Source organism: Python bivittatus, unplaced genomic scaffold (genome assembly GCF_059951505.1).
Source record: "Python bivittatus isolate LINGU-HERP-01145 unplaced genomic scaffold, Pbiv_v1 ctg000020_np1212, whole genome shotgun sequence".
Classification (NCBI taxonomy): Eukaryota; Metazoa; Chordata; class Lepidosauria; order Squamata; family Pythonidae; genus Python; species Python bivittatus.
Window position 1 is genome coordinate 36,554,168 of NW_028277030.1, and position 21,616 is coordinate 36,575,783.

Here is a 21,616-nt window from a genome sequence, read left to right on the forward strand (position 1 = left end):
CCTTAGAGGGCAAATAAACCGGCCAAAGCGTTTGTGTGCTTAGAAGGACTCTCAACAAATGCAAAAGTGAGTGTTGTTTATCGAATCTGGCCATCTCTTTCTTTGCCTCCCACGGATGGTTAAGGGAAAGCAGATAAAAGTTGTTAGGCTTTACGGTTCCATGGAACTCTGTTACTTTTCCTGGGGAGATTTCGGGCCGCTTTGTGATGTTGGAATTGCTTTTTGTTTAAACTGGCTGTACTTTGAATGCGAAGATGAAACTTTGAATGAATGCCATTCAGGCTGGAATTCTGTGCATGCTTACCTTCGAAAACGTTTTGCTTCCAGCTTCATATTGGGAAGGGAGGGTGCTTAAATTTTTTTTCCCCCTCTCCCTCCGGCCCTTTTACCCTACTAGGGTTCTCTCCCCCATTTCCCTTACTCTTGTTGACAAGTCTGAGAGGAAAAATGTTGCCGTCTAATGAAAAGATAGGGGAGATAACTTTATGGGGTGGGTATGGTGCTTTTCAGCTATGCTTCCTTTTTGCTTTCAGAATTACTCATCACATGACTGGAGCACAGTAAGGTTTGCGGCGTGCATCTGTGCCACTGAGCTCCTGAATGAAAGCAACCTAGAAATCTAAGCAGCGAATATGCTCCCAATAGAGTAATCTCTCAGAAACCGTTTTTGTCATTTAAAAACCATTAATGTAAAATCATCTTCATCATAAATTGAAATACCACATCCTAACATGAACGTTTGGTTTTACTATATTTTTTTTGGTATGCCAGGAAGAGTTGCGTGTTGGTTGATGAGACCAGGGTGGTGAGCATACAGCCTTTACAAGTTAGGATGTACAAGATTTTTATTATTATTATTATTAGATTTTTATCCTGCCTTTTATATATTTTGGCTAACTTGTATTAAGACTTGTAGAAATTGCTCAATTTTATTTTCTTTTTCTTGTGTCTTATGGAGCTATTTTATTTACATATCTTTAAATTACACAACCTATACTTATATTGTGAGAAGCTTAAAGATCCCTTAAAGATTATGAAGGCAAAAAACAGACTGGGATGCGATTTTCTCTGAAACAGCACTATTCAATTCTTTAGGGAAGAAAGCTCAGTAAAAACAACAACAACAACACCCTTCCTCCATTCAGGCCTTCACAATTTAGGATATACCAATGAGGAAATTAGATAGAAAAATTTTATCTCAGGTATGCACCCCAAGATAATTTAGTCTTCTGCTTCCTTGGAGCAAAGGAAATAATGACATTATTCTCATTAAAATTATCTTTTATTCATGTATAAGGATTATACGTAGCACTAATCATCTAAAGATATGAGTGTATACAGCACAAAAACTAGTGGAGACCTGTTACTGAACTGCAATTCAGTAACGCTTCAGTGAAAACAAGTGGATTAGACAAGAACTGTATTATCACAAACATGGATAGTGTCAGCCCTTCGAGGTAGACCAGGTCAGGATACAAACACTGCAAGAAATACTAGAATACGTTATTGATATAGGCTGTAATAACAGAATCTTGAAAGCCTGATGGAGTTTGTTTTTCCCTCCCTCTTACACTCACTCAAGAGAGCCAAACCTTCAGTTTCTTTCTACTTCCTATCTCAGTACACCTCTACAGGAAGACTCCACCCCAAGACAGCTGTCTCCTGCTCCCTTGGAGCAGAGCACATAATGTCACAATCCACAATAAAATACTGTTTTGTTCATGTGTAAGATAAGGGTTTATCTATTTACACATAAGCAGCTAAAAGTAAACCAGTGATCTATTGTTACAATGCAAATCAATAAAGCTTCAGTGGAAACAAGTGTTAGACTTTGCACTAACTTGATCTTTATTAAATTCTGATGTTTTGAAAAAGCTGCAGACCTGTGATCCTCAGGAAAATATCCCAGAAGCCATGGGATATAGCAGATCTGTGCTAGTGCTGTTCCACTGATATACTGAGGTGGGAGAGGAAGCAAAAGTCCACTTCTCTTAAGATACTTGTGGTATGGGAGTGGAGGGAAGTATACCAGCCCTGGAGTTTGCATATTTCTTTTCTTTCCCACGGCAAACAACATAAAAAAAAGATGAAAAAATAGGACAACAAAATCTACCACAATGGATAACAGGCTTTTTACAATCTACTTATTTCAGCAGAGGTTATTAATCTTTTTGTTTGAGACAGGAATTCTAATATTCTGTATAGTATTCAAAACAGAGCTTCTCTTGGGGTTCACTGGGAAAATATCAAAAGATAAAATACCTCCTACTTAAATATTAATAGTGTTCCATAGGCAAAGTTACGGTAAATTAGAACATTTATTCTGTTATAAATATTTTGATGTAACGGATACAAGGGCCTAAAATAACTGTAACTATAAATAAAAGGATTTGTGTGTGTGTATGAATATATACGGAACTCCTTTGCCAAACTCCCAGCCTCATACCCATTAATTGAAGTACAGCGTGCTGTATTCATGAAGGGTGGAGGTGTATGAGGATAAATGGAACAGGATTGATTATTGCACATTGCAAAGCAGTGATCGACTAATCACCAATCAAGGCCATACCACAGTAGACCTTTATAGAATAGAAATTTTAATTGTAATGAATCATGAAAGGGAAGGGGTTAAAGTCTAGATTTGTTTGGGATTTTCTGGAGAAGGCAGAATTTCCACAGGCTATTTAATATTTAATAGTGTTTCAACAAGCTATTTAATATTTGCATTCATTTAAACATGTCATACACAAACAATGTTAGTGGTTCGGTGTAAAGTACAGCTAAGGATGAGATATTATAAGTTGCCTAAAACTGCCAAGAGAGTTTTTGTCACAGGTGAGATGTGAACCTTTCTCGTTAGCCACTATGCTGACAGAGTTCAGTTTGGGTAATATGAAAGAAGAGAATTACTTCATTGTTCAAGTGTAAATGGATTTGTTTTATTCCCTGATGTACATCTTCATAATTATGTTACTAATATTTTTTCCGCTGCCAGTTTCTGGTCATTTACAATGTAGTCCTACAGATTTCTTTTCTAAAGCTTTGTGGATCTTTTTAAAATCATCCTGTGTAGCAGTTATTGTTTGTAAACAAACCAAAAGTATTGTGCATTTTATGTCCTTGGTGAAATAGTACTGTTTATATAAAGCTATGGGGAAAGATGGTATTTCTTACTGAAAATCAGTGATTGCTATAGCTAGTAGAGAATATTATCATGGCCTACTTCACACACAATAACTAGGTTATTTTAAAAACATGGTTAGTTGAACAAGCCATAATGGCTTGATTTGTACCTCATGTTAAAGCACAGCAGGTTGGATAAAAATTACTGTAAGGCTAGACCAGACTAACTATACAGTGCCTTAGTGTTGCAAGAGAAAAAGGCCTTTCACTGCATTCTGTAGCAGCTGGAGCTCTCAGTGATCCTCATGGAGAGCCCAATATTTAGCATTTTACACTAATTAGATTTTGATACTCTAAGATATAAAAGTATGGAACTTTTCTTTCAAAGTGATTCACAAAAACTATACTGCTAACTATTGTTATAGCATAGCAAAGTATCATGTACTTTTTAAAATTCAATTTCAATTTATTCACTTATATTCACCTTCAGATGATAAACAGAAAATGCTTGATATTGTAACACTAGATTAAAAGATGGAGCTGTATTTATCATGAAATTATACAAGATCTTTACAGATTATCTCCAAGTAACTTTTGCATATATGAGTTAATGGTTAGGTTAGAGGAAATCTTAAAAGGCCCTTGTTGAGATTCACTGGAATCTCTTTACCAAATCTGCCACTTACCAATGTGTGCATACTTAAAGGTCTTGAAATGACTGATTCTCCTTCAGCATCTTTAAGAAAGGAATCAAGAAGACCTCTTCAGCAAACTTTTCTAAGTGGATTAATCATTCTAGTTGCTGGTTTAATTGGATTTTAATTGCCTTGAATTATAATGATAACGATGTCTGTTAACTGCCTCGAGCATTCTAAAGATATAAATTGAAATAATAAGTATATAGTGTATATTGCCATCATGCTTAAAATGCCATAGTTATAAAAACACCACCTGTTAGTAATTAGGGCTGTGCATTACTTTAGAATCAATGGTGATCTGGAGCATGTGGGAATGAGAACACAGCAACTGTTTGCATGCAATTTTTTAAAGCAGTTGTATCTTTCCCCAGGATTATGCAGCTGCCAAGTGATCCTGGAAAAATATGCATTTGCTTTAAAGTGTGTGAACAGATGCACTGTTCATGCCCTTGCATGGTAGAAAACACTTGTTTGGGATCAAATGTGAAGCACTGCAGAACTCGGTTAGTAATCAGCTTGCTCTAGAACTATTTATTTATTAAATTTATACAGCTGCCCAGCTCACTTGCACGTGACTCTGGGTGGCTTACGCAATTAAAACAAAACTGAACAATATAATTTATCTGTTAAAACAGGTAAAACAATTAAAAACTATAATACCAAAAAGACAGGGAAGAATGGACTTATACCAGCCATTTAATGGGCTACACGCTTCCATGGGATCCCCAGGCTTGATGATAAAACCAAATTTTGAGGGCCTTCTGGAAGGCCAACAGAGTTGAGGTCAACCATACCTCAGGGGGAATGATGTTGCAAAGTGTGGGTGCCACAGCAGTAAAGGCTCTCCTCTTGGGTCAGAGGAGCTTCTTGGCTGATGGGACCCACAACATGCCCCTCCTGCTGGACCTGATAGGATGGGTGGATGTTATTGGGGTGAGGCGGTCCCTCAGAAAACCTGGCCCCATTCATGCCTATTAAAGGTCATTACCATCATCTTGAATTGGACTTGGAAGCAAACTGATAACCAAGGCAGCTCACGGAGCAGATGTGTGACATGCTGGGGACACATAACTGCTTGTGCGACGGCATTTTACACCAGCTGAAGCTTCCGGATACTCTTCAAGGGCAGCCTTGAAGAGTGTGTTACAGTAGTCCATTCGGGAGGTGACTAGGGCATGAGTGAATGAAAGTAGAGCCTCCTGATCCAGGAAAGGGTGCAACTGGAGCACAGTAGGAAGCTGTGCAAAGGCCCTCCTGTCCACAACTGCCACCTGTTCTTCGAGCAGGAGTTATGAGTCCAGAAGGATTCCCAGATTGTGCACCGAGTTTGTTTGGGGCAGTGCAACCTCACCTTAGTCTTTTTATCTTTGTAGGTGTGGTTTTTTATAACTTTTAATCATGTACTTCTGATTTTAATTTGTTGTAAGCTTCCCAGAGTCCCCCATTGTGGGGAGATGGGCGGGGACAAGCCTATTAAATAAATAAATAAATAAATCTCATCCAGCACCAAAGATGGTAAATCCTCAGATACAGAAGGTCCCAAAACCCAAAGCCACTCAGCCTTGCCAGGGTTCAGTTGAAGCCAGTTGTTCCCCATCCAGATCCCCACAGCCTCCAGGCACCGAGGAAGGACATCAGTTCACTATACTTTATAGCTCAGTGTTTGTTCAGTAGATAAGAAGGCTGTTAGGCTTCACCTAGGAAGCAGGATTGGAATCAGTCAGCCAAGCACCCAAGAAATTCAGGAACTTCCAGTAAGTAATCTTTTATTGAAGAAAAGTTATGAAGCTATGTGAAATAATTCTGGCACCTACAGAAAGCAAACATTTTTGTTCCCCTTTCTTGCTTCCACCTGGTGGGCTGTCTCCCCCCCCCCCTTTTTTTATTTTTTGCTCATGTTTCCCTCTGCCTCTTTTGCAATGGTGAAATTTGCTATCAGATTGTTTTTCATTGTCTGTGTGAGTACTAACCCTCTCAGAGGTACAGGACTGAGCTTCATTTCAGTATCCCAGTTGGCTATCACACGATTTGAAATTAATTTATTTTGGGTCTACCCATGATGGTAAATCATACTCTCTAGTTTGAGAGACGCAAGAACCCATGGTTAACTGAAAAGTGAACATTTCTAAGCTTTATAGAAAGACAATAGAGGTGGAGAGCATATGAGCCCAGGATAGTAGGCTTTTAATTTCATCCCTTTGACCAGTTTTTAATATTTTTAAGTAACTTAATGTTGAAGTATATTAAACATGGGCCTGCTAGAACTAGATGTTTAAGCAAGATTGATGAAGAAATGGAAATTATATTTGCTAAAAAAAAAAAAAAAGATTTAAGTTAGGGGTACTAGATGTTGAGTGCAAAAATATGGATGACCCTTGGATGGTAGCAAAGTGCTACGTTTTCTGTATATAATTGCTGTCATCTTGATTTTTGCAGTCCAGATCTGGAAGCCCTAATTTAAGAACTGAGTAAAGCTGATTTGTAACCAATTAATCAAATAATTCATGGTTTACATGAGATGAAACCTTTGAGGATCTTTGAAGAGGATAATTTGGTTAAGGAATGAGAAAACTTTTAATGCAATGTACTCTATAAAAGAAAATACTTAAACATTAAGGAAAATCCATTAAAATCAATTTTAATGTTAAAACTTCTAATGGACCTTATGAAAGAAGGAATATTGTACAAATATGTAAGGAAGACAAAAACAATTGGTCCAGCCTTGCTTTAAGAAGCTACTGCTGGATCCAGTGCATCTGGACAATATCCATCCAGTCTCCAGCCTTCCCTTTTTAGGGAAGATTGTTGGGAAGGTGGTTGGTTGCAGATTCAAAGGGCCCTGGAGGAAATCTGGACCCCAGGTTTCAGACCAGGATGTAGCACTGAGACTGCATTGGTTGCATTTTTTGATGATCTGTAGTGGGCTCAGGATGGGCGAGTACATCCCTTTTGGACCTTAATTGCTGTTCAGTTGCCTTCAGTACCATCAACCGTGGTATCTTTCTGGACCAGCTCAGGGGATTGGGAGTGGGAAGCCCAGTGTTGCTGTGGTTCTTCTTTCTCCTGGGCCACTTCCAGTCAGTGTTGTTGGATGGTGGAGGAGAAGTCTGGCACTAGGCTCCTGCTTTGTGGGATGTCTCAGGGCTCCATTCTCACCACTTCTGTTTGACATGATGCTCTTGGATAAAGTCATCTGTCAGCACCAGGTTAAATAACATCAGTATACAGTATAAAGTTGGCCTCTGGCCAACAAGTGATGTTGTCTTGGTTCTTTCCCATTGTCTGGAGGCTGTGGGAGTCTGGATGATGATGAAGAGACTTTGACTTAATTCTAGCAAGACTAAGTGGCTGTGGGCTTTTGCCCTACCCCCAAGGATTTTTCCCTTGTGATTTTTGGAAGGGGCTGCACTCCCCTACTTGGAGCTGGTATATCATTTGGAGGTCCTCCTGAACTCATGGCTTCTGCTTGAGGTACAGGTGATGGTCATAACCAGTTGGACCTTTGAACAAGTCCATCTTGTAGTACCAATTGCACCCACTTTGGGACTGGGAGGCCCTAGTCATAGTCACTCATGCCATAGTCACTTCCTAGTTGGATTTTTGCAATGTGATTTACATGGAGCTGCCTTTGAAGGCCATCAGAAAGTTGCAGTAGGTCTAGAATGCATTGGTGCAGGTAGTAATGAGGGCATCTTGATACACTCATATAACACCACTACTCTGTGAGCTGTACTAGTTCCTGGTAGGTTTCAGGGTGCAATTCATGGTGTTGGTTATCATCTTCAAAGCTCTACATGACATAGGGACTGCCTGTGGGGTTGTTTGTGGGGCTGCCTATCTCTGGTTAGTGCTACCTATCCCACAAAGTTGCACATGGTGGGGGTCCCCTCTTTAAAGCTGTGTCCTGTAATGGGTCCTTAGAGACATGCCTTCTCTGTTCTTGTGCCTGCTCTGTGGAACTAGTTCCCCCTCCATATCACCAATCACAATAACATACAGTATCAGTATCAATACGGTAGAAACAGTTATAAAGCATAAAAGTGAGGGACAAAGGGTGAGAATTGTTAATTGTATACACAAGTAAAAACATGAATTAAGAGATTTAGCTTAAACTATGTTGTGAAATCTTTTAATTCATGTTTTTTACTTGTACACATTCAGCACTTACTCATTTAACATTTGGCTTTTGGAGAATCTCTTGAAAGATAAGTATGCAGCTCTGTGAGTAACTGTATACACATTTAATAAGATTTTTTATTATTCATTTTTCTTACTGGGCATATAATCTGTCAAAGTTATCAAGTATTCATTGTCTCTGTTTTACAATATTTTATGCTATTTTGAAATAACAGAATGATAGGTATTGTTTGCAATTGGAGAGGTGCAACAATATATTTTTGTCATGCTGCTGTTTGGTTTTCACAAGGATAAATAGACCATTCCATTCATTTATGGAATTCCAAATTCAGAAGTTAGTAAAGTTGCTGTAATAAAATTCTAGGCCTACAAATATGAACTGTGTTTGATTAATCTGCTTTAAATTTCAGTTCAGCAAAGCACTATCTTTTGGAAACTTTTTTGCACATAGATTATTTTCATACATGGAAACATGTTGCAAAAATAGCAGTTCCCAACACCCAGCAAACCAGCTAGCATATATATTTTTTTTTTTTGTCTACGCCCAGTCATTACTGACCCTGCAGTGACTGCTTGGACAAGTCCTGACCCTGCAGTTTTCAAGGCAATTGTTTCGGAAGTGGTTTGCCAGAGCCTCCTTCCTAGAGCAGAGCCCAGCTGGCGAGCGCAGGAGGCGGGGTTTCCGTTGCTTCGCGCCCTTTTTCGGGCGAGCGCGGTTTTGCGCTTACCGGCAACTGCTCCCGACTCCCGTGCAAGCGCCGCCAGCATTTTTCTCTTCCTTGGTCTAGCGCCAGCCAGATGTCTTGCCCAAAAGTTGCCATAATCCCTTGTTTTGAATGAACTGATTGGACTGGAGCAAGTTGAAATTCAAAATATCTGGTGAGCACTAGGTTGCTTATTCCTTGACTAAATGCTATATAAAATTTAGCTATTAGTGTAACAACTGTATGTTTAAAAGTAATGGACAATGAACCTCTGCTTTTCTTTTTAGTGGCAAAACTGTTTTCCAATCATAGAAAACATTCATAACACATTTTGACTTAAAAAAAAACTGTAGATCTTAAAAAGGTGTTGCTTTTGAGGGTCTAAACCTATCGGCAGCTTGCTGATTCAGTGTTTATTCAAATGTGTGGCAGAGAAATCATTCCTAAGGGTTGGTTTTTTAATTAGTCATAGAAGTGATGTAGGCTGATTGGGTATGCAAGCAGAAAGTGGATTAGATCAGCTCTGGGAAATAATAAAATGAGCACTCAGATTCTGTATACTGGAGATAAGTTGCATACCTTTTTTACAGCCCAGTCTTCCCCCAATTTGGGACTACAATATATCTGAAGGGCATGTTGGCTGATGAATTTAGGAACTGTGACTTGTAGTCCAAAGACATTTGGCAGGTGCAGGTTTGGGACACACTGGGATAATCTTTCCATATAAAAGATATGAGAAAGAAAAGAGTTTGAACAGGAGAAGGCATAGGTGGAGTTTTGCATATCCATTTCAGTAGATATAACGTAAAGAAGCTACCAGGTTAAACTTTTGCAACCAGTTACAGCACCTAGCAGAACATGTCTGAACTCGAAAGCTAAGCCAGATGAGGCCTGTCTAATACTTGGATGACAGAACCACACAGAAATTCCAGGACTATTAGCTAGGCTGTGAAGTTGAAAAAACATTCTCGAAGAAGGCAGGGGCAGACCACTTCTTGGGTCACAATCACCAAGAGTCAGGCGCACACTGAGACTATCTTTATGGTACACACACATTGGTACACACACATTCTCTTTTCACAATCACAGGATTATTGGCAGTGTTTAAGCACTGCTGCAGTCACAGCCAACAGATAATATTTTCATAATTACAATTTACATATTTATAAATGTGATTCTATAACCAGGAACAGGCTACAAGGGTCATGGTACAAATGTAGGATACATCTATTAGGAAAAGTAAATTCTCAGAATATGTCCTACATCTTTGAAGGTTTCCTGAACTTCTGAAAACAATTCGAAGATCTCTTTAAAGAAAAGGATTTGACTTTGGGTTGTGGCACTGAAACAAATGGCTTAATTACCTAAAGCAGGGAGCCTGAAATTTTTCTGTTCTGTTAATGACCAAGCAGTTGAGCTCTATTCCTCTATCCAACATGTAGGTCTGTGCTTGAAATAGAAGATATGACTCAGGGTCACTCAGGAGTATTCAGTATAGATTAAGATTTGGTAATCATTGGGTCTGCATCATTATTTAAATTTGGCCTGACTCAGAGCTCATCTTCATCTGATAACAGTGCTACTACCTACTGGCTGGAGTCCGACATGGTGCAAAGCCATGGTTAGCTTAATCATTATTTTCTAAACAAACAACAATTGGTTGGGTCTAAACACTTAGGTAAGCCATAATCCATTGTATATAAACTGCGGTATGCTTGATCAAAAGTAAACAAATCTTTTTATGGCTTATGATATGTGAATTTAGAATCCTGCTGTATCCCGCTGTAATGGGCTGTGAGAATGACCTTAGGAGACAGGAGGAAGAGCTACAGCCTAGACAACCATCATGCAAAAAATATCTCACCCCACAGAAGGAAAGAGAGAGTGGGAAGTGTCTCAGAGGGGACCCTCCTAGTTTTTTGGAAAGTAGAAGTAAGGGAGGGGAGAAATGTTTTCAGACGTGCAAGATTCTGTTACTGTAACCTTACAATAAACACTTGCAAGATTCTCTCACTATAACCTTACAATAAATTCACGATTTGTGCTTCTTGTTCGAACTACCTTGAAGAGCTAACATCTGCTTCTTGTAGCCACTGCTGGCCTTTGTGCTGTTCCAAGCTAATCTAAAAGACTGGTACATAAGGTGATAGCCACTTGGACTGGATAGCTGGAAATAAATATGTTAGATTTCTGAACCACCTTTGAGAGACAACATACTTAGATTGCTGAATTTATTGTCAACTACCAAATGCATATGTTGAAAAAGACTGAGAAACACAAATAATCAGGCTGTTGCATAATGTATGATCAGTTGTATTGAAAACATTTTGTGCAAGTTGCTGACTCTCTTGTAGTTTTCCCCAAGCTTATTTAACTTCTAATTGCTTTAATATATACTTAATAAAATACTTTAAAATAGTGTTAAAACAAACTCCACCCATGGGAAATATTCATGCTAGTTTGAATAGCATTGAACATACTTTATATTTTCTTATACAGATTTTGATTGTTCTGTGTTCCTCTTTTTGATTTAGGTATATTCCATAGTGTATGCATGGAGGTTTAAGAAGTCTTTGATCCAAAATAACTCTGAAAATGGAAACCTCATCTTTGCTGTCATCTTTACATGATGAATGCAGATCTGACAACTACCTTGAGCCACACTACAAGGAGTGTTACAGACTTGCCATTGATGTGTTAATTGAAAGCGGTTCAGAGGCTTACCAAGAATTTCTTGCTAAGGAAAGATGTTCTGAGTTCCTGGCAGAAGATGAGATTAATTATATATTGAACACTGTTCAGAAAATCCCCCCAAACATGGTTTATGCTACTGACAACAGTGTAGATGATGCCTCTTCCTCAGGAACATACTGGCCTATGGAATCAGATGTGGAAGCTCCTAATCTTGACTTGGGTTGGCCTTATGTAATGCCTGGCATGTCTGGTGGTACAAACATTGAACTACTTTTCCACCCCCCACGAATACAACCCCTTACAATAAAAGAAACTATTAGGAAGATGATCAAAGAAGCAAGAAAGGTAAATTATTTCTTCTTTCTGTTAAACAAATGAAATATATATTGATCATGGGTATATGACTTTGATTTTATTGGGAATTCAAATCAATGCCTATTATTCAACCAAAGTTGATCAAAATTTAAAAGGATCTTTTTTGTCTGCTCAGTTGCCTCATACACTTTCAAGGAACTTACAAATGTCTACAAAAATTCTAAGAATATAAATATCTATTAAAAAGGTAAAGTTAAAAAGGTAACAGGAAATTTATTTAGAACTAAGAAAAATAGAGATGAGGGGGAAAATATTCTGAGTCAAACCCACATTTTCTTTTTTAAAAAGCAACTGTGGAACTGGGAATGTGGTTGAGATTATGGAAGAAACATCTAAGCTTTTTTTCATGATGTGGCTAATTGCAGCTGTTGGAGCATAAACTAGATAAGGTCCATAGTATAGAGGAAATTGCTAGAGCCTGTCACACACAGTTGTTGTCAAACTTAAGGCCTAGTAAACCAAACAGTTTATATTCTACTGACCATATCTCAAAGGTAGTATAGCTGACATGTTGACCTAGTAGAAAAGGATGAATAACAAGAAGTTCACCCAGATGGGTTTATCAAAAGCATTCCAATGTCATGCTGTAGTTTACATTGTGTACCTTTTTCTTTGTCTTGTCTTTGCAATGTAATAGGCCAAGGGTATATAAAAATGGTTCTGCCTTTGCTCAGGGATAGCCAACAAGCTGCCAATGCTTTGCTGGGAGCTCAGTGTACACTGTATTGTTTGCATGCCAAATAAAATTATGTTGTATATTTAAAGTGATTTGGTTGCTTTAGGTGAGCCAGGTTTTGGCCACAATACTTGCTTCCCTTTTTTGCTCCAAATTTAATAAAGTAGTCCCCAGTTTAAGAATGAGTTCTGTTCCCATGATCTGTCTTTAAGTTGAATTTGTATGTAAGCTGGAACAGTATTATTGTATAATACTGTATAAGTAGTATTGTGTAATGAACTTGAACTATTGTGTATTTAACTCAAATTTTGCTACAGTAGGTTCTGTTCTTAACTATGGGTCATCTTTAAACTGGGCATTCTTAACCCGGGGACTACCTGTACTTTAAAAGTTGGGGTGCATGCCTTCCTTCTGTATTATTTTATACATATGTAGCATTTATTTACCTGCCAAGCTGTCTTCATTTGCAGGTAGTCTTCGACTTATGACCATTTGTTTTATGATGGTTCGAAGTTATGACAGCACTGAAAAAAGTGACTGATTGGTCCTCACACTTACGATCGTTGCAGCGTCCCTGAGATCGCATGATCAAAATTTGGGTGCTTGGCAGTTGGCATGTATTTATGACAGTTGCAGCATCCTGGGGTCACATGATTGCCTTTTGTGACCTTCCCAGGGGCTTCCAACAAGCAAAGTCAATGGGAGAAGCCAGATTTGCTTAACGACCACATGATTCACTTAATGACTATGGTGATTTGCTTAACTACTGTGGCAAAAAAGGTCGTAAAATCAGGCGCAACTCACTTAATGACCAGATTGCTTAGCGATGGAAGTTCCTGTCCCAGCTGTGGTCATAAGTCAAGGACTACCTATATTTCAGTGGAGGGAATTGAACTTATAAGAATTTATTTTGCATATGGTCCATGGATTTTTCCTGCAATATAAATGGAACTTTACGTGTACCTTTTTTCGCTCACATGGAACTCTTGATTGAATCACTATTAGTCAGTTCCGTATAATTTTAGAGAACAGTTATGTCAGTGCCATCATTTTTAGCAATTGTTAGCAAAGGACCAGACATGACATAGCTCAAAAACATGTTCAGTCATTGCAGTATACTCCAGATATTACAACACTGAGTGGTGAAAATAACTTGTTATAGCATTATCGTAGATCATTTTGACTATGTAGATGAATTGAGTTAATTTGAAAAATTATTGATCAGCTTTTAGACATTTGTGTGAGTTTGATAGTATAGTATCCAGCCAATTAAATATTCAGATTTTTAGTTCTTTGGAATTCCAGGTTAGTTATACGCTGAGTAAATTAAACTTCTGTTTTTCCAGATCTTCCAAATATATTGTCAGAGAGTTTATAAATGAGTGAAATTTCATTTCTGTAACCAAGTTAATGGAATAAGGACAATACTGTACAGTTGCTAGCCTTTTTCGATATTCTACTCTATATTTTTCATTCTTGCTTTCTTCCAGAATTTGGAGGACTTAATAATTCTCTGACATTTATCTCATTAATACAATGTATGTGCACATTACTTATTTTATTTAAAAGTTTTAAAACTTCTTCGTAGGATAGGGTTATTATTTATAATGATGGAGATAGTACAAGTCTGAATTTTAGGAGATATGTGTTCCAAGGGTTGTACTGTTGAATATACTTTTAAGGAGAATTTGAAGAGGTTACACTGTTTGTATGCCGTCTGTTGCCATGACAGCATTGACAGTACCAATTCTAAAATAAATGGGAGATATTTGACATAAGACAAGTACAGTATATTCAGAAAGATTGCACAAGGGGATGATGCTTCCTGATAAAAAGCATAGCTGCCAATGATATGAATTCCTCCTTCCCTTTTAGCCTACTGTGCAATTTGTTTTGGAGAGCTGCAGAACCTTCTGGAATAGTTTTGGGTTGGGGGATACATTAGCAATGGGGTAAAGAGAATTTTTGTTGTGCAAGTGATTATTCATTCCTATAAAGTTGAATGTAGCAAAAGATACGTTATTGTGAACAAGAATGGCACTGAGCGTTACATATATTCCAGCATTAAAGTTAGAGCTGCTTTGTCTTCAACAGATAGGCTTGGTATATAACCTACAAGGGTTGAATGAATAGGACTGGCAGCTGTGCATGTACAGTTTCATAATTTCTGCCTGTGATCACTACACCACCTTGGTAAATATAAATCGTATCTCAAAGCATGAACAAGCTTGCAAAAAACATATCCTAATTTATATAAGTCATTCAAAAATGAGTTATATGTCATCCAATAATCAGGTTGATAATTGGCTGAGCTGTCTTTCCATCAAGTCATAGAACAAGATCTAATGATGTTTTAGAACAATAGCTGGCTTGACAAGGAGTGGCAGTATCATAGATGCTGTATTGGTGACAGGTAATGTTATGTCCTGCATGTTCCAAAATTAATAATTATGGATATAATGAAGTGTGAACCCAGTAAACAATGAAGGGGAACTACTTCTGGAAGCAAATGCTACTTCAAATTGCTTCTTCAGTAGCAATTCTCTGTTAAGGAATATTGTCAAAAGTGTACTGGTGGCTTCTGTCAGTGTTATTGATAAAACAAGTTAGAAACAAAACATTAGAAGTTATAAGCAAGAAATCATTTAGCAGAAAACTTCAGGAGGCGTAAGTATGTATTTATTTACAATGCAAAAATTTTAGAGTCTTGTATGATGGATGGGCAAAAATCTCAGATTCTGAACGTGTTGAAGAAAATAGTATTATTTCATGAGTCTGTGATATTACAAGCCCCAAATAATCTAAACTTCTCTATGTTTGAAATGAAAAATTGAAAGCTGGCAGCATCCATCATGGGACAAAAACATGCATAGTACAGAGACTGGTGACTTTTCTCTTGGTGTTTTGGATTGGAACTCCCATCTGTCCCATGGCAAAAAGATACTGTGGGAATTCCCATGAGGTTTCCTACTGCTTTAGATGAAAGTCTTTTGCAAAGAATAGAGAAAGGAATACAAGCACTGTGACATAATTATGTAACCTAGGTTGATGATGTTCAGACATTACAGTGCCACCACTGTTGTAGAATCATAGAGTTGGAAAGGACCTAAGAGGTCCTTTTGTATTGTCAGTTCTACAGGGATATTCACCACCAGTTGATTCCCCCCCCTTTTATTTAAATTTTCAGGACCCTCTGATAATTTTTATATGCATTATCTGTTAAATAACCAAGATAAATGTATTTCTCTAAAAGTAGCAAATTCTGCTACATTATGTGTAAGCTTCGCCCACAAATGGTTGCTAACAGTTATTGATGTTAGGGGATAATTTTGTTTTGTTTGTTTTATAGAAAGTATTTTTATTGGTCAAGGACCGAAATAAAGTTTCTGTCTGTCTGTCTGACCTAAGAGGACATAAAGTCCAACCCCCTGCATCCTGTAGGAGTCACTACACCATTCCCAATAGATGACTATCCAGCTTCTGTTTGTCTTCAATAACAAGAATAGTCCATTAAAGGCATTACAAATATGAAGGATTGGTGATAGAGGCATTCAACAAAAACTGTTGGGGCAGAAGGTAGTATTATCAAACATCTGAATGCGCCTGAATTATCCATGGCAATTTTTAGTGAACAATAATGCAATAGAGGATGGTTTGTAATCTCAAAACTAAAGTCAAATGGCCTGCAGACTGACCTAGTCCTCAATTCTACATGCTGTGATTTATCATGGGTGGATTAAAAATGCAGGCAGTTGCTATACTACCATTTGTAATAATCCTAATTCAACAGTAAAAGCTAGATAATGATAATAGAGTAGTAAGAAAAGGTCTCAAGGTGGTAGAAAAAGGCTGCTTCATTTTTCTAACAGCTAATTGCTAATTGCTCTCTTTTTCCCAAGTTACATGTAAATAGGATGGAAATGGTGGAATTCACCACACTTTGTAAACATGATTTGATCTAGACAATTTTAATTCTGAGAGAGACTTTGAGCTTTTTAGTCTGAAGCAGAGTAATGTAGCAGAGTATTTATGAGGTCATCCTTTCCTAAATGCAATTTTTTTTTTTTTTTTAATCTCTACAATAGTTGTAAAGGAAGAATTGTTTGCGTGTGACCGTGTATGTAATGAGAAAAATACGGTACTGCTCTTAGGTAATACTTGTGTTGATTATAAGGTTTATTTTTCAGGATTTGCCTTGGAGTTCTGTACAGATCTAGAAAAGCAAATGGCCCACTTGAGAATGATAAAGCTGGTGTCGTCATTGCACATTCCCCATAAACACATTCATTTTTATCTTAACATGTATATTATCTTTGAAATCCAAAATAATGTAAATGCATTATTATGGGATCTTAAAGCTTCTTGTATTTAAATAGATATGTCTGATAGAAACAGTAACTGAAAACATCTTGTTGTTTCAGATGGATTGTTCATGATGAAACTACTAACTTGGTTCTAGCTGTTCCCTTTAACCAGAACTTCTGCTGTAGGCAAGTGATAATATTAGTATCAGTTCTGTGGAAAGCCGCTTCTCTGTCTTCTGCCCTTCAAGCTGCTGTTAGAAAAGCAGGCTGGACTAGATTTTTTTTTCTTCCCAACTGATTGGTAATCTCATTAATTGCAAATAAGGATTAGATTTTTACCATCAAGGATGTAAAATAAGCCGATCCCATAGCAAACAAACCAATAATAAGATCAAACCTCTCTGCTTTTGGAGTCATGACAGAACTTCTCTGGCATGAAAACATAGTGTTGGTTTGATGTGGACAGAGATGCAAGTCTGAGCAAAAACAGAACTGCTTATGCTTTCTTTAAGCTCAGTACTGTAGATGAAATTAACCAGGTCAATATAACAAACATTTTTTTCTAAAGCCCTTTTATACATTCTAAATGAAATAAGGGGGAAAGCCCCGCCAGCTTTTTCATTTAAATCCTTGGACCAAATTATACAAAGTTTTCTGAAATCTAGTAGAATTATACTCTTTCATTAAGCCACATAAACTGTTGTGTTTGATCAAAAACAAATGTTTTGTAGGTGCAAGGAAGCCCACATCCTGAGCAATCCTTTTTCTCCTCCTCCAACAGGAATATTATTTAAGCCTGATAACACATTGTGCTCATGGTAGTTTATTTTACCCCAATTCATTTACAAATATCTCAGTACGCAAGAGAAAAACATGTTGATTTTATAGCCCTTGGGGGTTTCTGGTTGCTCACCTGAAGAATCTCTCTCTCCAGCACATACATCTATAATTCCTGCTGGTATGAGCAGAGCTGATCTCCTTCTATGTAACTGCTGTGTTTAAACTCATTCCTTTACTGCAGTTGCTTTTCAGCTGCACACAAAGTTATTTATATAAAAGTTTGTTTAAAATTATGTACACTTCCTACATGCAACTAAACATCCCTTGTTGTATTAATTGATATAAACCTATCAGATAATTATATTCATAAACCACAGGTCTGCTTTGCATATTCCTGTTAACTCAGGTACAGTGGGTGGCCACATGAAATAGATCTTCATTTCTGAATTCTCTTCACTGGGATTCCTCTTGTTCTTTCAATGATTTTAGACATTAAGCTAACCCCCACCCCCCAGCCACTTCAGACAGTATTCAGAAGCAGTGAAAACTGGCCATGTTACTGATTTGATTTCTTACTAGGTTTTTAATTTTTATTTACTGGCTTACTGATTTTTATTGGCTTATTTGAAGTTTATTATTTTCGACCAATAGCTCCTGTGTCCCAATGTACAGTGGAACCTCTAGTTACGAACTTAATCCGTTCCGTGACTCTGGTTGCAACTCGAGTTGGTCTCAAGTCGAGGTAAAGTTTCCCATAAGGTTCAATGTAAATACGGTTAATCCGTTCCGCCCTCCGAATTTGGTCGCACCACGAGGCAAATTTCCCCATAAGGTTCAATGTAAATACGGCTAATCCGCCCTCCGAATTTGGTCGCACCCCGAGGTAAATTTCCCCCATAAGGTTCAATGTAAATACAGCTAAACAGTTCTGAAACATATGCATTTTATTTTTAAACCTCAAAAACCTTCAAAATGCCACAAAAACCTTCCAAACGCCACAAAACACACCACAAGCCTCACCAAACGTCTCCTTGCTACCGCGATCTCGCCCACAGGAAGCCGCGACCGCGTGGCAGCAGGGCAAATGGCCGCGGATCCGGTTCGTATCTTGAGGTGGAGTTTGCATGTTGAGGTAAAGTTTTGGGGCTGGAGCTGGTCATATCTCGAAAAATTCGTAAGGAGGGGCGTTCATAACTAGAGGTACCACTGTATTGCCAAAGACACCTGGTTCTTGTCAAGCTCCTTTTCATATCTGACTTCTTGCATTTTAAGACATGCTTTTAATCTAAAAAATAGAAATCTGGTACATTCCAGTGCAAAGTGTCAGCCTCTAGCCTCACCTTTATTTCTAAGAATATTTGTGGGCCCTGAAGTGCCCATACACTTTTTAGAAAATAAAAATATGAGGTGGTTGTAACCCAGTACTTTGTATAAAGGATGCTATCTTGCCTAGAAAAGGGACAAAGGTAAGAGCAGTAGGGAGCATTCTAAAAGATAGAATACTAGTAAATTGGTGTTTAATAACTGGCATTATCCCCTAAGAGTCATCTTGTGAATGGTACTCTTTATTTTTGGAGAAATTGTACTGTTATTTAGCAGCTAATTACTTAAGTGGTGAAAAGAGTTGCCTATGTATCTTGGCTTCTGTTGCACACCTAGATGGAATGAAGCAGCAACTAGCAATTTTCAGAATATCAGGTAGTCCCCGGGTTAAGAATGCCTGGGTTACAGACAACCCACAGTTAAGAACAACCCTATTATAGCAAAATTTGAGTTAAATACACGGTGATTTGAGTTAAATACACAATGGTTCAAATTCATTACACAATACTGCTTATATAGTATTATGCAATAATACTGTTCCAGCTTCCATACACAGTTGACTTAAGGACAGACCTTGGGAACAGAACTCATTGTTAAACTGGAGACTACCTGTAGACTTATGTTATCCTGGGGAACAGTGCTTATCTGTCTGCAGCTGAAATGTTCCAGTCATTAAGTGGGATGATTAGCTAGGTTGTTTATCATTAGACTGTTTGAAGAATGAACAGAATGGGCAGAAAGCTCAATAAACATTGAAAATAATGACAGTTGAAAATCTAATCCACAGCACTATTCTTTTGGTCCAAATTACTAGCCAACTCCCCACTCTGTAACAAGTCATAGTAAAATGTTTTGAGGATTGTAACTATCTTTTTTGTACTGTATCTGCTAGGCTGTTACCTGTTAGGCTTTTACTCATTTGTTGTTATATGCCAAAAAAGTATGATTCCTACTTTGGAATCTTAGCTTTTGTACACTGATTGATAATTGCAGCTCCAGCCATTCCAGTTCTGTAGGATGTGAGAATGAAATGCTATATAGAAGTAAATGCTATATAGAGTTATTGAACTTAAAGAGTTTGGAACAAGTATGAGAAAAGCATATGAGCATTAACAACTTAGTGTTCTGGCAAGGGGAAGAGTGTCACACTACATAGTACTGGTAGTACTGGCCTATAACCATGTTCTGGTTATTTATAGTGAGGAAAACATGCTTTAGAGCAGGGTTCTCCAAAGTAGTCAATGCTATATAGTTAATGCTATATAGAAGTTAAAGCTATGAGTTATTGAACTTAAAGAGTTTGAAACAAGTATCCAAGCATTTAATTACAGGCATCACCTGTCCTGGCTGTTTTTCAAACAGTAGCTGCATTTTCAGCAAATGCAATTTTACCTGTCTGCTTTTCTAACCCAGCTTCTGTCATTTTGTGAGTTATGTTCAGAAATGCTTTTCATTTCGAGCATTCAGTCTCCTCTTTCTTCTAGCTATATGGGGATTCATATTTATTACGGAAGGGAAACTCCTTGTGGCAGCTTCTTAAGTTTGATAACAAATCATTATTGAAAGAGTAATTGAGAAACGTATTTTGTGTTTTCTTAAAACCAGCCAGGTGTGAGGTAAGAAGTTGTTGGATGTCTGCCAATTCAGTAATTATTCCGTATATTCAGAACACTCCTAAAAAAATTGTTTGAATCTCTCTAAAGCAGGGATCTCCAAACTCTTCTGTTCATCAACCCCTTCATGAAGTTCCAGATTGTTCATTGACCCCCAAATATTTTTAATATGAAAATAATTTAATAAATACTACTTTAACTAATAGTACTATGAATAATAATAATAACAACAACATCAACCCCTTAGATAGTTCTATCAACCCTTGATGGTCAGTATTGACCACTTTGGAGAACCCTGCTCTAAAGCATGTTTTCCTCCCTGCAAATAACCAGAACATGGTTACAGGCCAGTACTACCAGTACTATGTAATGTGACACTCTTTCCCTTACTAGAAAACTAGGTTATTAATGCTCATATGCTTTTCTAATACTTCATGGTTCACTCCATCGGGTGATGTAAAACCAGTCAGAACATCTGGCAAAATAAAATTGGCAGTGAAGTGGGATCACTGCATTGTCTTTGAGTTATATCCCTTATATGCGTAAAACAGCAAGAAAATTAGTTGTGTAGTTACATGGATTAAGGTACTTGTTATTGAACTGAACAATTATATGACAAAACCTCTTCGGTACTAATTAGAATGAGACTAAATTTAATCCAGTTTCAGCAGTGTTTGCTTTTGGCCATCACCTGAGTGGTAAAGGATTTATAACGAGTGGTACAACTAGAGCCCATTCTACATGTGACATTCAATTTGTGTTTACATTTAATGTACAGATAGTCCCCAGGTTAAGAATGCCTTGGTTACAAACCCATAGTTAAGAATGGAGCCTATTACAGCAAAATTCGTGTTAAATACACAATTTCAAGTTAAATATGCAGTGATTCGAATTAAATGTGCAATGGTTTGAGTTAATTACACAATACTACTTATAAAGTGTTATACAATAATACTGTAATACTGTTCCAGCTTACATGCAAATTTGATTAAGTACAGACCTTGGGAACAGAACTCATTCTTAAACTGGGGACTACCTGTACATGCTTTTTTTGAAATGCAGTTTAACCGCTATTGTAGAATTGGAAGTTTTTGATTCTGTAGTTATAGTTCTGACTAAAAAATCTTTTAAAAATTGTTCTTTGTATTAGGTACAAATGCCCAACCTGCAGTCCACAGGCAGTCCCCAA

At 37.6% G+C, this 21,616-nt stretch overlaps 1 protein-coding gene across 1 annotated transcript in view; it reads left to right on the plus strand.

The window, feature by feature from the left end:
- SACK1B (scaffolding CK1 anchoring protein B) overlaps positions 1 to 21,616 on the plus strand; it is a 48,448-nt gene that overhangs the window by 884 nt on the left and 25,948 nt on the right. Inside the window, exon 2 of the mRNA XM_007434770.4 lies at positions 11,197 to 11,701. Within this exon, the coding sequence (XP_007434832.1) occupies positions 11,258 to 11,701 (444 nt within the window). The 5' untranslated portion in view covers positions 11,197 to 11,257. The remainder of the gene's footprint in view (positions 1 to 11,196; positions 11,702 to 21,616) is intronic.